The 17,095-nt window shown below is 46.6% G+C and overlaps 1 protein-coding gene and 1 non-coding gene across 2 annotated transcripts in view; both read right to left on the bottom strand.

Moving 5' to 3' along the window:
- Positions 1–1,611: 1,611 nt before the first annotated feature.
- On the bottom strand, positions 1,612–1,684 carry TRNAG-UCC (transfer RNA glycine (anticodon UCC)). Its single transcript has one exon. It is a non-coding gene; the product is annotated as a tRNA-Gly (tRNA).
- A 5,383-nt stretch (positions 1,685–7,067) lies between these two features.
- MAML3 (mastermind like transcriptional coactivator 3) overlaps positions 7,068–17,095 on the bottom strand; it is a 450,680-nt gene continuing 440,652 nt past the window's right edge. The window contains exons 4-5 of the mRNA XM_052654854.1: positions 13,981–14,068; positions 7,068–8,059 (exon numbers count right to left, since the gene is read on the bottom strand). Coding sequence (XP_052510814.1) covers positions 7,068–8,059; positions 13,981–14,068 — 1,080 coding nt within the window. The remainder of the gene's footprint in view (positions 8,060–13,980; positions 14,069–17,095) is intronic.

Raw genomic sequence — 17,095 nt, 5'->3', positions numbered from 1 at the left:
TCTCTTTTTTGCAATGGCTTTATAGAAACATACCTTTTAGATTTCCTGAAATTTGCTCTGAGGGGGAAGTATCCTAACATCAGTGGATGTGTGCTGAGCACTGGTTTTAGAAGCACATGCTGAAGTCATGGCTGCTCATGTGGGTAGAAAGCAACCTGACCTGTCTGTGTCTGGGGCTTTCCATGGACCACCACCATGACTTGCCTCTTGCAGGAATGCCACAGATGGTGGAGGAAGTCAGCAGACACATAAAGTAGCTAGAGAAGAGAGTCCTCAACTAATTGCACAAGACACAGCTGGCTGTGAAAATGGACTTTACAAAGTAAAAAGAAAAAAAAAAATCTGTCATTTTCAAGAAACCATCCAGAGATGAGTGCCTGGGGAATACCTTGCCCCTGGATAGGGGAAAGAGAGGTCATGGTCATGACTGGAGAACCTAGGCTGAGTTCCACTGCACGTCCCCTGTCCTGCGGGGCTGGGGGCCTTGCTGCTGTTGGACCCTGATGTGCAGTCACGGTCTGGCACAGACTGATGACCTTTACTTTCTTCATCTGAAAAATGGGCATGAGTCTTCAGGAACCTTAGGGAAATGGAATTATGAGCATATATAACACTTCTTCAGTATCAGGAGAACTAAATTTTTCTAAAGAAAGTGACAGCCTGAAGCTTTTTATTGGGACTTTTTTGGTGTATGGGTACAAAGGCAGTTACAGAGACTATGAGTAATAGAGAAAAATAAACGCATTAAAACACTAGTGTTTCCAGAATAGAAGGGGAGAAGACATGAGCACCTCTTGCATCCAGAGCACATTGAGAACCATCAGCCTGGAATCACTAGCTCTCTGACTCTGGCTAGGGCAGCTCGTAGTGGAGGTCGTGTAGCAAAAAGTGAAGACACCAGAGCCAGTCAGTGCTAATCCTGTTCCACCGCTCACCCTGTTCCACCGCTCACTGGCTCTCCTACCGCAGCCCTGGTAGCTCCCTGCCTCCGGCTTTTCCTCGGATAAAATGGGATTGATATCTCACAATGCCATGATTCTATGGTCTTTTTACTTTTTCCTATTCTGATCATTTATAGTGACTTGTATTGTGACATTTTAATTGTTTTGTGCGTTGAAGACAATAAAGGAAGAGAGAGTGCAAATTTTTGACCTGAAAGCACAATTTCTGCAGACTCATATCCTTTGGAAGTGAGAAAAAAACCCACAACTTTTCCGTATCTTACTCTCCGGGATTTTTAAACACTTTGAATTTTGCATTTAAATTGAAACTATTTAAATATGTAAACTGAAAACACGCACAGACACACACACACACAGTTTGGTTAAACCACACATGTAGAAAATGAAAATGGGCCCACCAGCATATTAAAACCTTGAAATCTCTACAGTATCTGAACTATATAACTTATTCCCTTTGTTCTAATTCTGTTGTCACCAAGGCAACCTCTTGATGATTTTAATTCATATAAATTTGGCTACAGGGAGTAAATGTGCTGGCCAGAGAGATGTGAGTTTCTGATATGTTTACCATACATATTTTTTGTGTATTAGTAAGTTGACTGATTTTATTTCCCTTTGTTTTGGCCATGTGGGGCATGTGGGATCTTAGTTCCCTAACCAGGGATCGAACCTGTGCCCTCTGCATTGGAAGTGCAGAATCTTAACCACTGGACTGCCAGGGAAGTCCCTGTTTTGCTTTTTGATTTTCTTTTTAGAAATCAGATTCCTTGCCTCAAAAAGTCAATGTTATAAACAAAGGGAGAAGAAATTTTCTCTATTAATAGAGCCTTCAAAGGCATAAAACCCAAATGGTGATGTGGGGTCCTTGATCAAAGCCTAGTTAGAAAAAAGAATAGCTATGGGAGACATTTGGCACAATTTGAATAAGGAATAAGAATTCAGTATTAGGGAACTGTGTGTTCAGTGCAATAATGTTGTGGCCAGGGAAGAAGATGCCCTAATTCTTTGGCATTGTAAGCTAGGGTGAAGCAACCAGTTGTGTATAGATTACTTTGAAATAGTTATATATATGTGAAGCATATATGGTGAGGTGTTAATAAGTATCAAATTGAGTTGGTAAGTGTATAGCTCTTCATTGCATTATTCTATTTTCTGACTGTCGGAAAAGGTTCATAAGAGAAAAGTTAAAAAGTCTGAAGCACAGTTAAAAGCTAAAGTCAGGTTCTTGGTAACTCTGTATTTTTTTTTTTTTTTTTTATGTTGAGTGCTGTATGCTTGACTTGGGATCAGCGTCAGGAAGAGAGCCATAGCTTAAGTTGTAGCTCGGTGGCTGTCCTGGACATGGCCCAAGTGTGTGAGTGCTGTGGGCTAAGTCACTTTATTCGTGTCCGATTCTGTGGGACCTTGTGGACTGTAGCCTGCCAGGCTCCTCTGTCCATGGGATTCTCCAGGGAATAATACCAGAGTGGGTTGCCATGCTCTCCTCCAGGGGATCTTCCCAACCCAGGGATCAAACCAGGTCTCTTCTGTCTCCTGCATTGGCACGTGGGTTCTTGACCACGAGCATCACCTGGGAAGCCCCAAGTGTGTGAGTGATGCCCCAATTACCTCTGCTTGTTATGAAATGAGACACGTCTATGGTAACTTGTCCAGACGACAGCAGCATGAAATCTAATGTCCTCACAATTTAAAAAGAAGTTAGATAAAGGACTAGTTCCATGAACAAGTAGCCCTGCTCTCCCAAGGTATTTTTCCTCCCCTTCTTTTCTTTGCAGGATTGGTGGAAGATGAGGTGTGGCTAAAATGTCATTATAAGGAAAAACATCGAGTCTTTGTTTTCTTTAACCCCATTTCTCTAGATATTAATAGAACCTTCCTTGAAAAGATGGATTAAAGGCAGAAATAGCTCCTTTAATGCTTCCGAATGTTCCTTAACTTTTAGCAATAAAATACCTCCTCACGGGGGCAGATGCCCAGTGACTTCTTGGAAAAATGTTTATTCTCTCCCTCCTTCTTCCCCTGTTACACACTTGCTGTACTGAGATTTTATAAAGGTCAACATAAGTACAAATAAGGAATCATTTTAAAGGAGAAAGGTATTCCATCCATCCAGGGCAGTAAGTAAAAACATGTGGTTTTAACTAATCCAGGCAAGGAGAAGTACTCAACCCTTCTCAGGCTTCATAATTTATTCGGTTGTCAGCCTTCCCATCCCCACCCCCAAATCAGTTGATTTTTGACCACGTGTCACTAAGCCTGTATCACTGGGATGAGGCCCAGGGTCACACTGTTTTTTTCCTCCATGCTCTTATTTGTCAGCTGGTCTGGAACCACAGCCCACCACGGGTTGGGTTCAGTCCCTACCCATGGGAGGGACTCTTCTTCCATAGTCAAATTCATTCTTTCTCTTGGTTTGTATGTATTAAAACGCACCTTTGGTTTGGATCTATTTTTGATGATGACCTTATTCTGTTCTTGTGGCCTCTTCTGCTTCATCCAGACAGTTTTGACACACGATCCTTTACCTTGCCTTTTAAAGTCTGATGGAAAGCCTTAGGTCAGTTCTTCTAGAACTGGAGTGGATTCACATGCGAGTGATTTGTTAATGAAGGGCTCCCAGGAGCGGGAGGGGGAGGGAGTTGTTGGGATGGGGGGACAGGGCAGAAAAAGGCCGGAAGCCCAGCGTGGGAGTACCTTTTGGCGAAGTCCCAACCTCTGCCAGCTCCTGCAGGGGAGCTCAGAATAGAAATGCTGTCTCAGGGTTAGTCCAGGCAAGTTAACTGGGTTTTCACGCTCCCGCACCAGCAGGCCATTGGCTCAGTGAGTCTGGAGGGATGTAAATGTCTTAAGCACGTTCATCTCTGTGGGTGCTGTTGGCTGAGCCGGGCTCTGGCGGGAGACCACCCTTCCAAAGAGACGCAGCTGGGAGGTAAGGCACCCGTGGTGTGTGTGTGTGCATGCCTGTAACAACAGTGTGCATTAAAGTGGGGCAAGGCCTACTGTTGCTCTCCCACCTAATAGTCCTTGAGTTTTCTTCCCTCTCAGATGAAACGTGCACTATCAGTTTTCCAAGTTCCCTGAGTGAACCAGGCAGAAGCTGAACTGTCATGGTTCTGAATCCCGGATGGATCCAGGATACTCCTTTCACAGATGACTCTCTTCTTTCACTTTTGCCACATTCCCCCAGAGAGCAAATTTGGAACGTTTTAACAGTGTGGTGGAATTAAAAAGGCTGGGAATGACTGATTGATCTCCACTGTTAGTTAAATGTTTAAATAATGATATCAAAATTTCGAGACAAGAACGGCAGTTAATCAATTAAAACCCAGGCATAAAACGTTTATCTGCTTAATTAAGGCTGGAGTGCCTGTGATAGTCCTAAAAGAGACTTTTTTTTTTAAAGTGATGTTTCTTTTTGTTTTCCTTTGGCCATGCTGTGAGGCTTGTGGGATCTTAGTTCCCCAACCAGGGACCAAACCCTGCCTGTGCCTCTTGGCAGTCCAAGTGTGGAGTCCCAACCACTGGACTGCCAGGGAATTCCCTAAAATAAACTAAGCTTTGGATTGGTTCAGATAACGATCTTTTATTTATTTTTTCTTTAAAAGTGGTATGCCAACATCACTTCATTTCTACATTTCCGAGTTCTGTACACTTCTCAAAAGGAAAGAAGCAATGCTCAATGTACAAAGTAAAACCAGAAAACTAGAAAAATCTGAATCAAATGGAGGAAGTTGCCATAGATTATACAGTACAAATTAGTAATTCGATATCATCTGAAGTGCAATACCACTGCTGGGATGATGAGTTAAGGAATGAAATAAAAATACTCTATTTTAAACAAACAGTATATATATATTTATATGTATATTTTTTACAGATAGTAGACCCAGTGATATCTGTAGTATTGTAAAAACTTATTTACAAATAACTTTTTTTTTTTTAGACATTACATATACATCAGCACCGTAGTAAAAACAAAAAACAAAACGAAGCCACCTTATTAAAATCTTCCTCTATATGTAGTTGGTCCCAGTATTGAGCATTTGGAGGAAGCATTTAAGAGAGAACAGAGGCCCCCTCTCCCCCTCCATCAGCCACCTCCAGTTCCTCATCATTACTTATGTATTTATTTCCTGTACCTTTCAGAAAAAGGTAATTATATATTTCTGTGTCTTCTCGTTTCTTCACTTTCCCTTGTTTGTTTTTGGTTTTCATCTGCTTCCATTCGAGAGCTTCCCCTGGCGGTGGCCCTCCCCACGCAGGGAGTTCATGGTCAGCCTGCCACCACCTCTTCCCCCAGGGACCACAGCCCCGACCCGGGTCCTCGCCCACATGGCCCCCTCTGGTCTCCAGCCTGCCCCTTGCCGAGGAGAGCTATGACCTTGGTACTTGGCGAGCAGGTCCCGGGCAGTGTTTGCCTGCCTGCTGCCTCTCTACATCCTCTGTCCCACCTCTTCATTTTTACCCGCTTCAGTCCCAGGACCTGGCCCAGTGTGACTCCCCAGGCTGGGCTGGGGCTCTGGTGTGGCAAATGACATGTGAGTGCACAGAAGCAAGCCTGCCTTTTGGGCATGGAGGGAAGGGATGGCAGGAGAAAAGCTTATGCCACGCTCACTCACTTAGGACAAGAGCTATGTCCCATGGCCTCTGAAACAGGCCAGTGGGAGGGGAGGGGAGGGCAGATGAGACCAGCCCTCCAGCAGCAGAGGTTGTGGTTCCCTTCCAACAGACTTCACTTAGGACAGATCTGGGTGAATTACACAATGAACTGTACAGAACTTCAAGAGGGGATCGCTTTGCCCAAGGAAAGGAACCATACCTTCCCTCTTTTCATTACCAAAATGGGTGAAGTGGAGCAATGGGTTTTTCAGTTCATCAGCTTTCAGGGCTTGAGAGTTGTCTTTCTGGTGAGCAGGGATGAAGGGTCAGGCTGCTTTAAGAGCATCACCCCTGGGATTTTCCTAAAGGGAACCAGAGCCAGTGATGTCCAGGCTGGTCCTCCCTAGTGTCCCAGAAATATCAGGTGCAGCTCATGGAAACCCACCACCAGCAGCAGAGCAACCCGCTCTGTTCCAGGCAGAGAAAGAAAAACTCCAGTGTGGCCTTCGTATTTCAGGCATTGTCTAAGTTCTTCTTGCTCTTATTTTCCCTCCACCCAGGCTCCCTAAAGACAAAAGCTTCATTTCTTCTTGGATAGTCTGCAAGGACCAGCTCAGGCAGGCTGGGGCGGAGGTGAGGAGGAACGAGGGCAGGGATCAGTTGGGGAAGGCGGCCGCACTGACAGACTCACAGCATCCACCCCGGGCCTCCCCATCCTCGGTCTCCCGGAGTAGATGGGACCGGCTGAGATGTATCAGGTCGTACCGGGCCCCCAGGAAACGCCAGGCCAACTCCCTGGAGTAAAAGCCGCCATGGTCATCAGCAGAGGGCTGCCCACCCAGGACCGCCAGGACCCTTCTCCAAGCTTTAAAATTCCTGCAGGTCATCATGACCAGGATACAGGCCTGTAGGGTCTCGTCTTCCTGTGACAGCTCACTGTTCTTTGCACCTTCCCTCCAAACCCAGTAGTGTGTCTTGAAGGCTGACATCTCTCTGCAGCCAGAGTTCAGCGCGTATCTGACCTGCGCTCTTGGCCTCTGCCACCACCCAGCAGCCTCCGTGGGACTCTCCGCCCCAGGCTCTCTCCTCTCTGGGTCTCCAAAGCCGTAGACCTGGGCCAAGGCAAGGAGGCACCAACGGCTACCTCACATTGGGCAGCAGTCTGTCTTGGCCAGAGTGGCTGTTGTTGGGCCGGGTGACCACAGGGAGGGCCAAGCTGAGGGCTCCGGAATCTTCTTCTCTGCCCACCTCTGGCGTGTCCCCCTCTCTTGCAGCAGGATCCGCAGGGCGTCTGTCTCCATTGCTGTGTGAAAATCAGGTGAAACGGGGCCTGGCAGGGCTGTGGATTGGCGCCTGGATCTTCCACAGTCAGCTGGCTGCAGCTTTGCTCAGATCACGTGGGTCAAAAAAACAACACAAAAAAACAAGGATGCGGTGACATCCTGTTTCTTTTTCACGGTTGGAGCTTTAAACCACTGGAGTTGTGGTGGCCAGGGCCGCTCCTGACTAGGGGTTTCCAAACAATTCATCGAGCTCCTGCATCCACTCGTCCCCCGGTCCACCTTTGATGATGGAGTCCACAAGGTCGGCACCGTCTGAGAGGCCGGGGAAGGATGCCCCTGCCGTGTCGCCACTGTAATTGTACGACATGTCCTGAGGGGGGTTCCTCTCATAGGCTTGGCTCTGGCTGCTGGAGGCAAAGCTGGCACTGGGCATCGGCTGCTGTGCCGGGGGCTGGCTGAAGGCTGGCATGCTGGGAACGCCCTGGCTCAGGCCCGTCATGACCATGGGCCTGGCCTGGCTGGTGCCTTGCTGCCCCGGGAGCGGCGGCATCATCTGCCGACCCATGGCGGCCGGGTTGAGAGTTCTCACCCCGCCAGTGTTCGCATCCACCACCTGGCTCAGTCCCTGGGGGAAGTGCTGCTTGGTCAGCCTCGGTTGCCCAGCTTGCAGCGGGTAGCTGGCGCCATTGTTGAATGATGCTAACTCTCCACTAGTCCTCCCAGGCATCCCCTGTAAGCCCCTCTGTTGCCAGCTCTGGCTTCCCTGCTGGACCGTTCCCATGATGCCTTGCAGCCTCGGTGGGCCCTGGGGCCTGGGCAAGGCCTGGCCTACCTTCATCTGCTGGCGCTGCTGGGTCATGGGCGAGTTCACCAGCATGCTCTGACCAAACCCACTCACCATCCCAACCCCTTGCCCCGAGGAGGGCTGCCTCGGCCCCTGGGCTTGGTTGTGTGTGATACTCATACCGCTTTGGTTTGGGTGCTGCAACACTTGGGTCATTCCTGTGCTCATGTTGTACATTCCCGGTTGGCTGGTAGGTGTGTTGCTGTAAGGGGCCAGTCCCATCTCTGACTGGGTGGCCGCTGCGGCCATTGTCCCTGGGTTCTGGGAGGGTCCCATTCCCATCATGCCTGCATTCTGTGCCATCAGCCGTGAAGTTCGCATGCTCTGGAGGGCGGCCTGGCTCCTCACAGCTGCTATATCCTGGGGAGATCCTGCGGAGAAAAAACAACACACCTCTTCACTCATCTCCACAAGCGGTGCACAGTAACACGTAGCTGGACTTTGCTTTGGGAATGACAAAAATGCTTTGATTAATAGATTAAAGGATCTACTCTGATAATAAATCCTTTAAAGAAAGAGAGGTGATTATTTTTCTGACTATAACATACACTGATTGTGAAAAATCTGGAAAATAGGGAAAGCACAAAAATGAAAATGAAAGTCACCCAAATTCCCACCATCCAGAGATGACCACTGCTAACTTACCTTAATATATAAAAATACACATGAAAATTGGGATCACACAGTACTTGACTTTTCTATTTGATATACCCTGATATCATTTTTGCTCCTATTACAGAAGCAATTGTTTCTTTCCCTCATGGCTCCATCGGTAGAGAACCTGCCTGCAGTGTAGGAGACCTGGGTTCCATTCCTGGGTCGGGAAGATCTCCTGGAGAAGGAAATGGCAACCCACTCCAGTATTCTTGCCTGGAGAATCCCATGGACAGAGGAGCCTGGCGGGCTACAGTCCATGAAGTTGAAAGAGTCGGACATGACTTAGCGACTTCTTTATATGATCCTCAGCCAATAAGATAGCATCTTTTTGGAGGTGAGAGGAAATTCACCTACTGAGCTAAATTAAGAAGAAATGGTGGCTCACTTTGCGCATCCTGTTTGTGACATGGAATATGGCTCAGTAGAGAATACTATCAATAAAGACCATTAGAATAATTTCCCTTAAGATTTGAGCAGGATTTGAGAGGTTAAAGGCCCCTGCTTCTGCTAAGAAGCTATTGTGGCAGATGGGACATTGTTTGGATCCCCTCTGTAGATTTCCACATGCTCCACATTCTCTGAATCATAACATGTCAGTGCGAACTGGCCAGCTTCCTGAATTAGAGAAAGAAGACATCCTCCTACTTGCTACCTGGCAATGAACTTGATGCACTGATGCAAAGGCCACACCTTCAAATCAGCAATGACCACTAAGGCAGTTTCAATGATGCTGCTTAAAAGCTGACCAGAGTACCAATGCCCAGTCATTCAACTCTATTTGATGTTTGAGTGAGTCCTTCTTTACATGTTTCCAGGAAATTTCTAAACCAGCCAAGAGAATAAAAATGTCACCCCTAGAATACCAGTCAATGTTCAAGGGCTAGGAGGTGCACAGAAATGGATTTTTCTGTCTCTCTGCTAATGACGAAGTTTTCAAAAAAAGAAAAATAATTTTTTCCTGCACATTTAAAAAAGGTGCAGCATGGGAGCCAATCAATATTATAAGCAAATTTGATCATTCCTGGGAGTGGGATGAGAAATCAGATGAGAATAGTGCATAACCTTGTTAATCCTGGCACCTTGGCAGATATGAGAAGTGTGTTTTTGTCTTTCTGATGGGGTTATTGATTTCTGGGCAGCAATCATGTCTCTATATTTTCTTTCAAGATAGAAAATTATGGGAATTTTGGTTATGACTTAAGTTTTTGTGGCTTGAGGTCAGTATCAGGCTGCATTAAAAAATGAAATGGTTACTGTGAGGAAACCAGAAAGATCTGGGGGAGATCCCTAGAAGCATTTCAATCTTTTGTTTTGAGCTTAATGATAGCTAAGTGGATTTAGATATAATAAAGATATTAAAAAGTTCCTAATTAAACACTGGTTGGTAGTATGTCTTGCAGCTTGTGATCTTATTATGAAGTTTTGTGACTTTAATGACTAAATTTGTATTGACTGCACAGCCAGCCTGATAAATGGGTAAAATGGGTGATTGGGTTGCTTATAAAAAAATTTAAGGGAAAAATATTGCTGACTCAGATTGATTGAACAGACTCAAATTACATAAACAGGCTGCCGGAAACGGATGAAAGGACTTTCGTATTCTGGATATTTTAGTTGTATTTTTAGAATTAATATGTTGAAAATTAGGTTTTGTCTGGAATAATTTTGTGAATAAGATTACTGCATGTGTGAAACAACAGACTTTCTTCAAACTTCTGTCTAAAATAGGTGTTACTGTGAAACATTATATCAAACTAATTTTCTTGTCTATTGGTTAACATCACAATGTCAAAGAAAAATTTCCATATTCAAAAAGAGACAGTAACATGCAATTTTTTCCCTAAAAGGATCTATGTTCTATTTTCACTCATAGGAAGTCTATAGTTATGAAAAATAAGCATTTCCCCATAGGCATGTAACACTGCCCAGAGGCACAGAACTCAATAAGCGAAAGATCATCCTTAAAACCTTTGAAAAGTAAAGTGGTGGGAGGACCTGTAGGTCTCAGACAAGTTAATCCGAACAGAACCTCTGTCCAACGACAAAATTTCTTATCTATCAATTTGCTATTTTCTCAGGTCCATAACATTATAATATGTTAGGAGGTAGGTCAAATATGTGAAAACACTGAAGAGAATAAAAAAAAAATCGTATCAATCAGCTCTGCTGCTCAGGAACCCTCAAATGTTCAGCTTAAGTGTATGAAATTTTTAGGTTGACTGCCTGTAATTTGGGGTGTTAGAAAAGTCCAGAGTAGAACTTTTAAATTGGAGCCAAACCATCTAGAATAACTCACAGAGGAGTAATTAAATTTTCGTGGGTCTTTTTATTCTAAAAAATAATGAGTTACGAATCTAGGAAACTCAAAGGACATGGTGCCGGGTTTATCAGATTTAACGGTTTAAATTAGTTCATAATATAAAGCACCGGTTCCCAAAGTGTGGCCCCTGGGGCGGCGGCAGCAGCAGCAGCAGCAGCAGCAGCATCTCTGGGGAACTTGTTGCAGATGTAAATACAGACCCAGCTCCACACCCCTGAATCAGAGACTCTGGGAATGAGAGCGGGCCCTCTATTTTTTGAACCAGTTCTGCTGGTGACCAGACGCAGGCTCAAGTCTGAGAACTACAGGTAGAAAAGGAGGGCTCCATGTCTGCACCAAAACCCACGTCTGTAGCAGGAACCATTTCCCACTCTTCCGCACCCATGGGCAAGTGAGAAAGAGAATTCTTCAAAGAATACTGGCACAAATTTCCTGCATAGCACTTCCACGGACAGCCCAGTTCCCTTTGTCCTTCCCTGTGTGGGGCCCCAAAGATCTGAAGTGATAGCACTGTCCCACAGATTTAAGGGTGGTAGCTGCTCAAGCCCCAGGGGTCCAGAGACCATCCTTAGGAAGATCTGGCCGTGAACACCAGAGGCTTTTAGACTCTGAACCACAACTCACAGTACACACACACCTGGGCTCAGGACAGAAACAAAAGCCGCCCTCATTATGATACACTCCGATCATTTTTTCCCTATTATTTCATTTTAAAAATGCTGGTTCTGGCCCACTAAATTATCTTCAATGGGCTTTCCTGTTGGCTCAGACAGTAAAGAATCCACCTGCAGCGTGGGGGATCTGGGTTTGATCCCTGGGTTGGAAAGATCCCCTGGAGGAGCGCATGACAACCAACTCCAGTATTCTTGCCTGGAGAATCCCCCTGGACAGAGGAGCCTGGGTGGGCTACAGTCCATGGGGTCACAAAGAGTTGGACACAAACTACTTGGGTGTTGCAACCTGAAGAATGAAAAACACTACCCTAGATCATAAATTTTTCCCCCGCAGTCTATGGAAAAGGGTAACTCTTGTGAAACGATCCATAAAGTTTGTGTTTATTTACTATATATGCATACTTCTGTGCAAGGGACTTCCTGGCTTCTAGCAGATTGTCAAAGTGAGAGGTAACATTTGAGAAGTGAAGATGCACTGATCTCGGTCCTCCAAGGGGAGAGAGGACAGGAACTAGGATTTCTGCTGCTTCACGACTCCTGTGACCCCCTGAAAACTCCTGTGGATGAGATTGGGGAGGGTCCTCAGACTCATCCTCCACCATCATATAAGACCCATAGGGGTTCCCTCTATTGGAGATTGAAGGGATTGATATTTGAGGGGATCAATCTGTGGTGCTGGAGAAGATGCTTAAGAATCCCTTGGACTGCAAGGAGATCAAATTAGTCCATCTCCTTGGAAGGAAAGTTATGACCAACCTAGAGAGCATATTCAAAAGCAGAGACATTACTTTGCCAACAAAGGTCCGTCTAGTCAAGGCTATGTATGGATGTGAGAGTTGGACTGTGAAGAAGGCTGAGTGCCGAAGAATTGATGCTTTTGAACTGTAGTGTTGGAGAAGACTCTTGAGAGTCCCTTGGACTGCAAGGAGATCCAACCAATCCGTCCTAAAGGAGATCAGTCCTGGGTGTTCTTTGGAAGGACTGATGCTAAAGATGAAACTCCAATATTTTGGCCACCTCATGAGAACAGCTGACTCATTGGAAAAGACTCTGATGCTGAGAGGGATTGGAGGCAGGAGGAGAAGGGGACGACAGAGGATGAGATGGCTGGATGGCATCACCAACTTGATGGACATGAGTTTGGATGAACTCTGGGAGTTGGTGATGGACAGCGAGGCCTGGCGTGCTACAATTCATGGAGTTGCAAAGAGTCGGACACGACTGAGCGACTGAACTGAACTGAAAGGAAATCAACCCTGGATATTCATTGGAAGGACTGATGCTGAAGCTGAAGCTCCAATACTTTGGCCACCTATGGCGAAGAGCTGACAACTCATTAGAAAAGATCCTGATGCTCGGAAAGATTGAAGGCAGGAGGAGAAGGAGGTAACAGAGGATGAGAAGATTACATAGCATCACTAACTCTATGGATATGAGTTTGATCAAACTCCAGTAGATAGTGAAGGACAGGGAAGCCTGGCATGCTGCAGTCCATGGGGTTGCAAAGAGTCAGACGAGACTAAGTGACCAAACAACAACAATCAGCATAGGAATGGCAACCCTGGACAGTGCAGCCATTCCTCCTGGGGCCATGATTCAGGATTTGTGCAAAGGGCAACAGGATCAAGACAGTCCAACCAAGCTCAAGTCCCTATTTGTCTTCTACGTTCAGCAGAAATTGCTGCTGCTGCTGCTAAGTTGCTTCAGTCGTGTCCGACTCTGTGCAGCTCCACAGATGGCAGCCCACCAGGCTCTCCCGTCCCTGGGATTCTCCAGGCAAGAACACTGGAGTGGGTTGCCATTTCCTTCTCCAATGCATGAAAGTGAAAAGTCAAAGTGAAGTCGCTCAGTCATGTCCGACTCTTAGCGACCTCATGGACTGCAGTTTACCAGGCTCCTCCATCCATGGGATTTACCAGGCAAGAGTACTGGAGTGGGGTGCCATTGCCTTCTCCTCAGCAGAGATTAGTGGTTGCTAAAAGCTAGATTCTTTCACTGCAGTTGCTGAAAGTTAAGGCTTTGGTCAGCAGACCTGCTAGGATTAGTAAGAAAAATGCGACACAGAATTTTCCCCACCGTCATCTCTGAGATGTGATCTAGATACCAACAAGGATGATATTGGGTCAACAGGCACTTGTATGTCTTTGGAAAGTGGAAATGTTTGTCTCTCAGTTGTATCCAACACTTTGTGACCCCATGGTCTGTAGCCCACCAGGCTCCTCTGTCCATGGGATTCTCCCTGGAGTGGGCTGCCATTTCATACTCCAAGGGATCTTCCCAATCCAGGAACTGAACCTGGGTCTCTTGCATTGCAGGCAGATTCTTTACCATCTGAGCCACCAGGGAAGCCCTGGTTGTTAAAATATTGAAATACTTCTGTACTTTTGGTAAAGAATAGTTACTCTGGTCCCACCCCCAAAGTCATCATGACCCCACCCTGGGCCCACCAGGACCTCTCTGGGGCCCAGTGGCTGAAAGGTTAATGCCTGGTATTCTGACTGGTTGGTACCATCAAGTCTTAAATATTTTTCCTATTACTTGGACACCAAACACAGCACCCACGGCACTGTCACCGGGTGACACTCACTTTACCTTCCCCCCCTGGAAGGAATACAATGGCAGAGGTGTGCACCGGCCTCACCTTGAAACTGGGTGACCTGCTGCACTGGGTACGGATTCCGCTGCTGCTGCTGCAGGTGCTGCCGGGGTAAGTGTGGCTGCTGCAGCTGCTGAAACGACAGGACAAGGAGGGCCAGGAGGTGAGATGGGAGAGAACATGCAATTGAATATCCCAGCCGTTCTGAGGGAGGCGGGTTTTACAAACTAAACCTTGTATTGAAGAACAGCATACAGGCGTGGAACACTCGTATACAGTGTGAGGGATACTCCCAAATGGACACACTTTTAGGAACCAGCCTCTGGACCAAGACACAGAATGTTGCCAGGAGCCCCTCCTGTCCCTTCCCCATGACCACCCTTCCCCTGACCCCTGGGGAGCACCCCCAGGCCAACTACATATTAGTTATGTCAGCTTCTGTACTTCATAGACGTGGGTTTTAGACATCGTATTTGAGTCTGGCTTTTGTGTCTGTCTGCTTGCATTTGTTGCATTTTCGCGCTTCATCCAGGTTGGTGCCTGCAGTGTGGACTGTTCATCCTCACTGTTGAGTAGTATTCCCCCCAAAGAACATAATGTCCATGTCTTTATCTGTGCTGCAATGGGTGGCTATTTAGGGTGTTTCCGGTTTTTGGCCGTCAGACCCACCTCTACCACCCACATCCTTGGTGAACCTGTGTGGCATGTCTGCCGTGTGGTCTTGCTGGCTTAAAAGTGATGTGTAGTCACCGAGGCAGTTTTTTAAAAAAAAATAATTTCACTTATTTTTGGTGGTGCTTGGTTGTTGTTGCTGCGTTGGCGTCTAAGTTTCGGCGAGCTGGCTTCTCAGGGCAGTGGTTTCTCTTGTTGCAGAGCACAGCCTCTTGGGCAAGAGGGCTTTAGCTTCAGCACATGGGCACAAGTTGCAGTTCCTGGGCTCTAGGGCACAGGCTCAATAGTTGTAACGCATGGGCTTAGTCGCTCCATGGCACGTGGGTCTTCCCAGACCAGGGATCAAACCCACGTCTCCTGCATTGGCAGGCAGATTCCTTATCACTGAACCGCCAAGGGAGCCCAGGGAGGCAGTCCTGACTTTGCTTTTCCGGTATCAGCTGCATGCCTTTCTCAGCATTGTGGGGACCGAGCTCAAAGAGACAAGCAACTAATTTTTAATGACCTAAAATAGATGCTTTGGGCATAGGAAGATGGGATTCTCAGGGACTATTTTAAAAAAGGCCTCATTTTAGTCCCAGGGTGTCACACTGCCTGCAAAATACATCTCCGCAAGTCAAAAACACAGCATCTATTGCCTTGAGGAACTGCGTGGGATCCCACATCCACCAGGAACCGCGAGGCCTGTGTCTTAGTTTTCCTTCTTGCAGTCACCGGGCTTCGGCACTGCCCGTGCTGCTACCAACATACTGGGGAGGCTACTGTGTATTATTATCATGCTGAATGTGCAAAGGGAGAGAAAATAAGAATGAGGTAGAAAGAGCAAAGAGAGGGGTTTGAGTTCTGGGTCTAATGTCAAGTAGCTGGGTGACCTTCGGGGTAGCCTCCTCTGCAGCTGTGGAATATTCATTGAGCACCTTTCATCTGCAAGGGTTAGAAAAACAAACAGCCAGGGCTCTGCTCTTTAGAGTGTTCATTATAAAAATAACACACGTTGACCACTTCTTAACACATGTGTTTATTTCTATTTTTTTTTTCTCTTGTTTTTGTTCCTGGGCAGCTCTATAATTCTTTCTTTCTTTCTTCTTTTTTTCCTTTTTGTTGACAAGGCCAGCCAGTACTCTGGCAACTGAAGAAAAGAAAAGAACGGCCTCTGTTCACCCTGTCCTGTAGTGCCTACCATGGTGTTTTGCTGTTGAAATGAATTAATTGTGTAGACACAACATAGACAAGAAACCACGCTAATCTTTTAGGCAGCAGTCTACGAACATTATTGAAAGTAAGCTGAGCATTTAAAAGCTTCTCCGAAGCCAAACTGCCCATATTATGTAAGAATTTTAGCGTCCCATCTACAAATGGGTACAAGCCCTGAAGTAGCCTGGGGTGGTGGGTTGTGGGTCAGGAATCAGGGGGCCCAAGGTGCCAGACCAGTCTCTGGCTCTCGCTGGCTCTGCAAGCTCAAAAAAAAGAAAAAAAAAAATCATGTAAGCTTCCCCTGCCTCAGTTTCCCTCATGTGTAAAATGAAGAGACTTCATGATTAACATTTCTTTCAGATCTAAAATTCCAGGTTCCAATGAACCTTCGTGAACGGATGGCAGCTGACACGCCCTGCGCTCTGAGAAACATGCATTAAATGTTAATTCACACCTGGTTTCTACTTGCTCTGTTCTGATTTCTAAGTCCACTGAGAACCATCTGAATGTTCCCAAAGACATGCAAGATCCCCAATCTTTCTGTTTTCCCTCCCATGTTCTTTCGGGGAAACCCATGTGTTCCCAGTATGCTGCTGGCAAAATTGAAAATGTTAGGATACTTTCTTGGAGAAGGCAATGGCACCCCATTCCAGTACTCTTGCCTGGAAAATCCCAGGGATGGAGGAGCCTGGTAGGCTGCAGTCCATGGGGTCGCTAAGAGTTGGACACGACTGAGCGACTTCACTTTCACTTTTTACTTTCATGCATTGGAGAAGGAAATGGCAACCCACTCCAGTGTTCTTGCCTGGAGAATCCCAGGGACGGGAGAGCCTGGTGGGCTGCCATCTATGGGCTCGCATAGAGTCGGACACGACTGAAGCGACCTAGCGGCAGCAGCAGCAGGATACTTTCTCTGCTGCTGTAGGTTCCAAGAAAATCAGCTTGGCGTTGATATGGCCACACTCATCCTCGAGAGTGTAGACCCCCAGGTAGGTGCATCGATAAGCACTGTCCCCAGGTGCAGGCGGTGTGCTCCATCCCCCTGCCTCAGTTCTGGCCAGTCCCACAGGACAGCTGCAGCTCTTAGTCGCATTCCGTGACACCAGGGTCATGTGACAGAGCCCCGCCTTGTGCTGTTTCCTAAGGGTTTTATACACGTGACTCATGAGAACATCAGGAAGAAGGCTGGGAAATAGGGAAATCTATTTGGCAGATGAGAGAGGTGAAGCGGTGTTTTTTTTTTCCCAGAATCATACCAGAAGCAAAAGATGTGGCCCAGAGTAAATTGTTCTTT

Source organism: Budorcas taxicolor, chromosome 17 (genome assembly GCF_023091745.1).
Source record: "Budorcas taxicolor isolate Tak-1 chromosome 17, Takin1.1, whole genome shotgun sequence".
Lineage (NCBI taxonomy): Eukaryota > Metazoa > Chordata > Mammalia > Artiodactyla > Bovidae > Budorcas > Budorcas taxicolor.
This window is presented reverse-complemented; position numbering and strand designations above follow the sequence as displayed.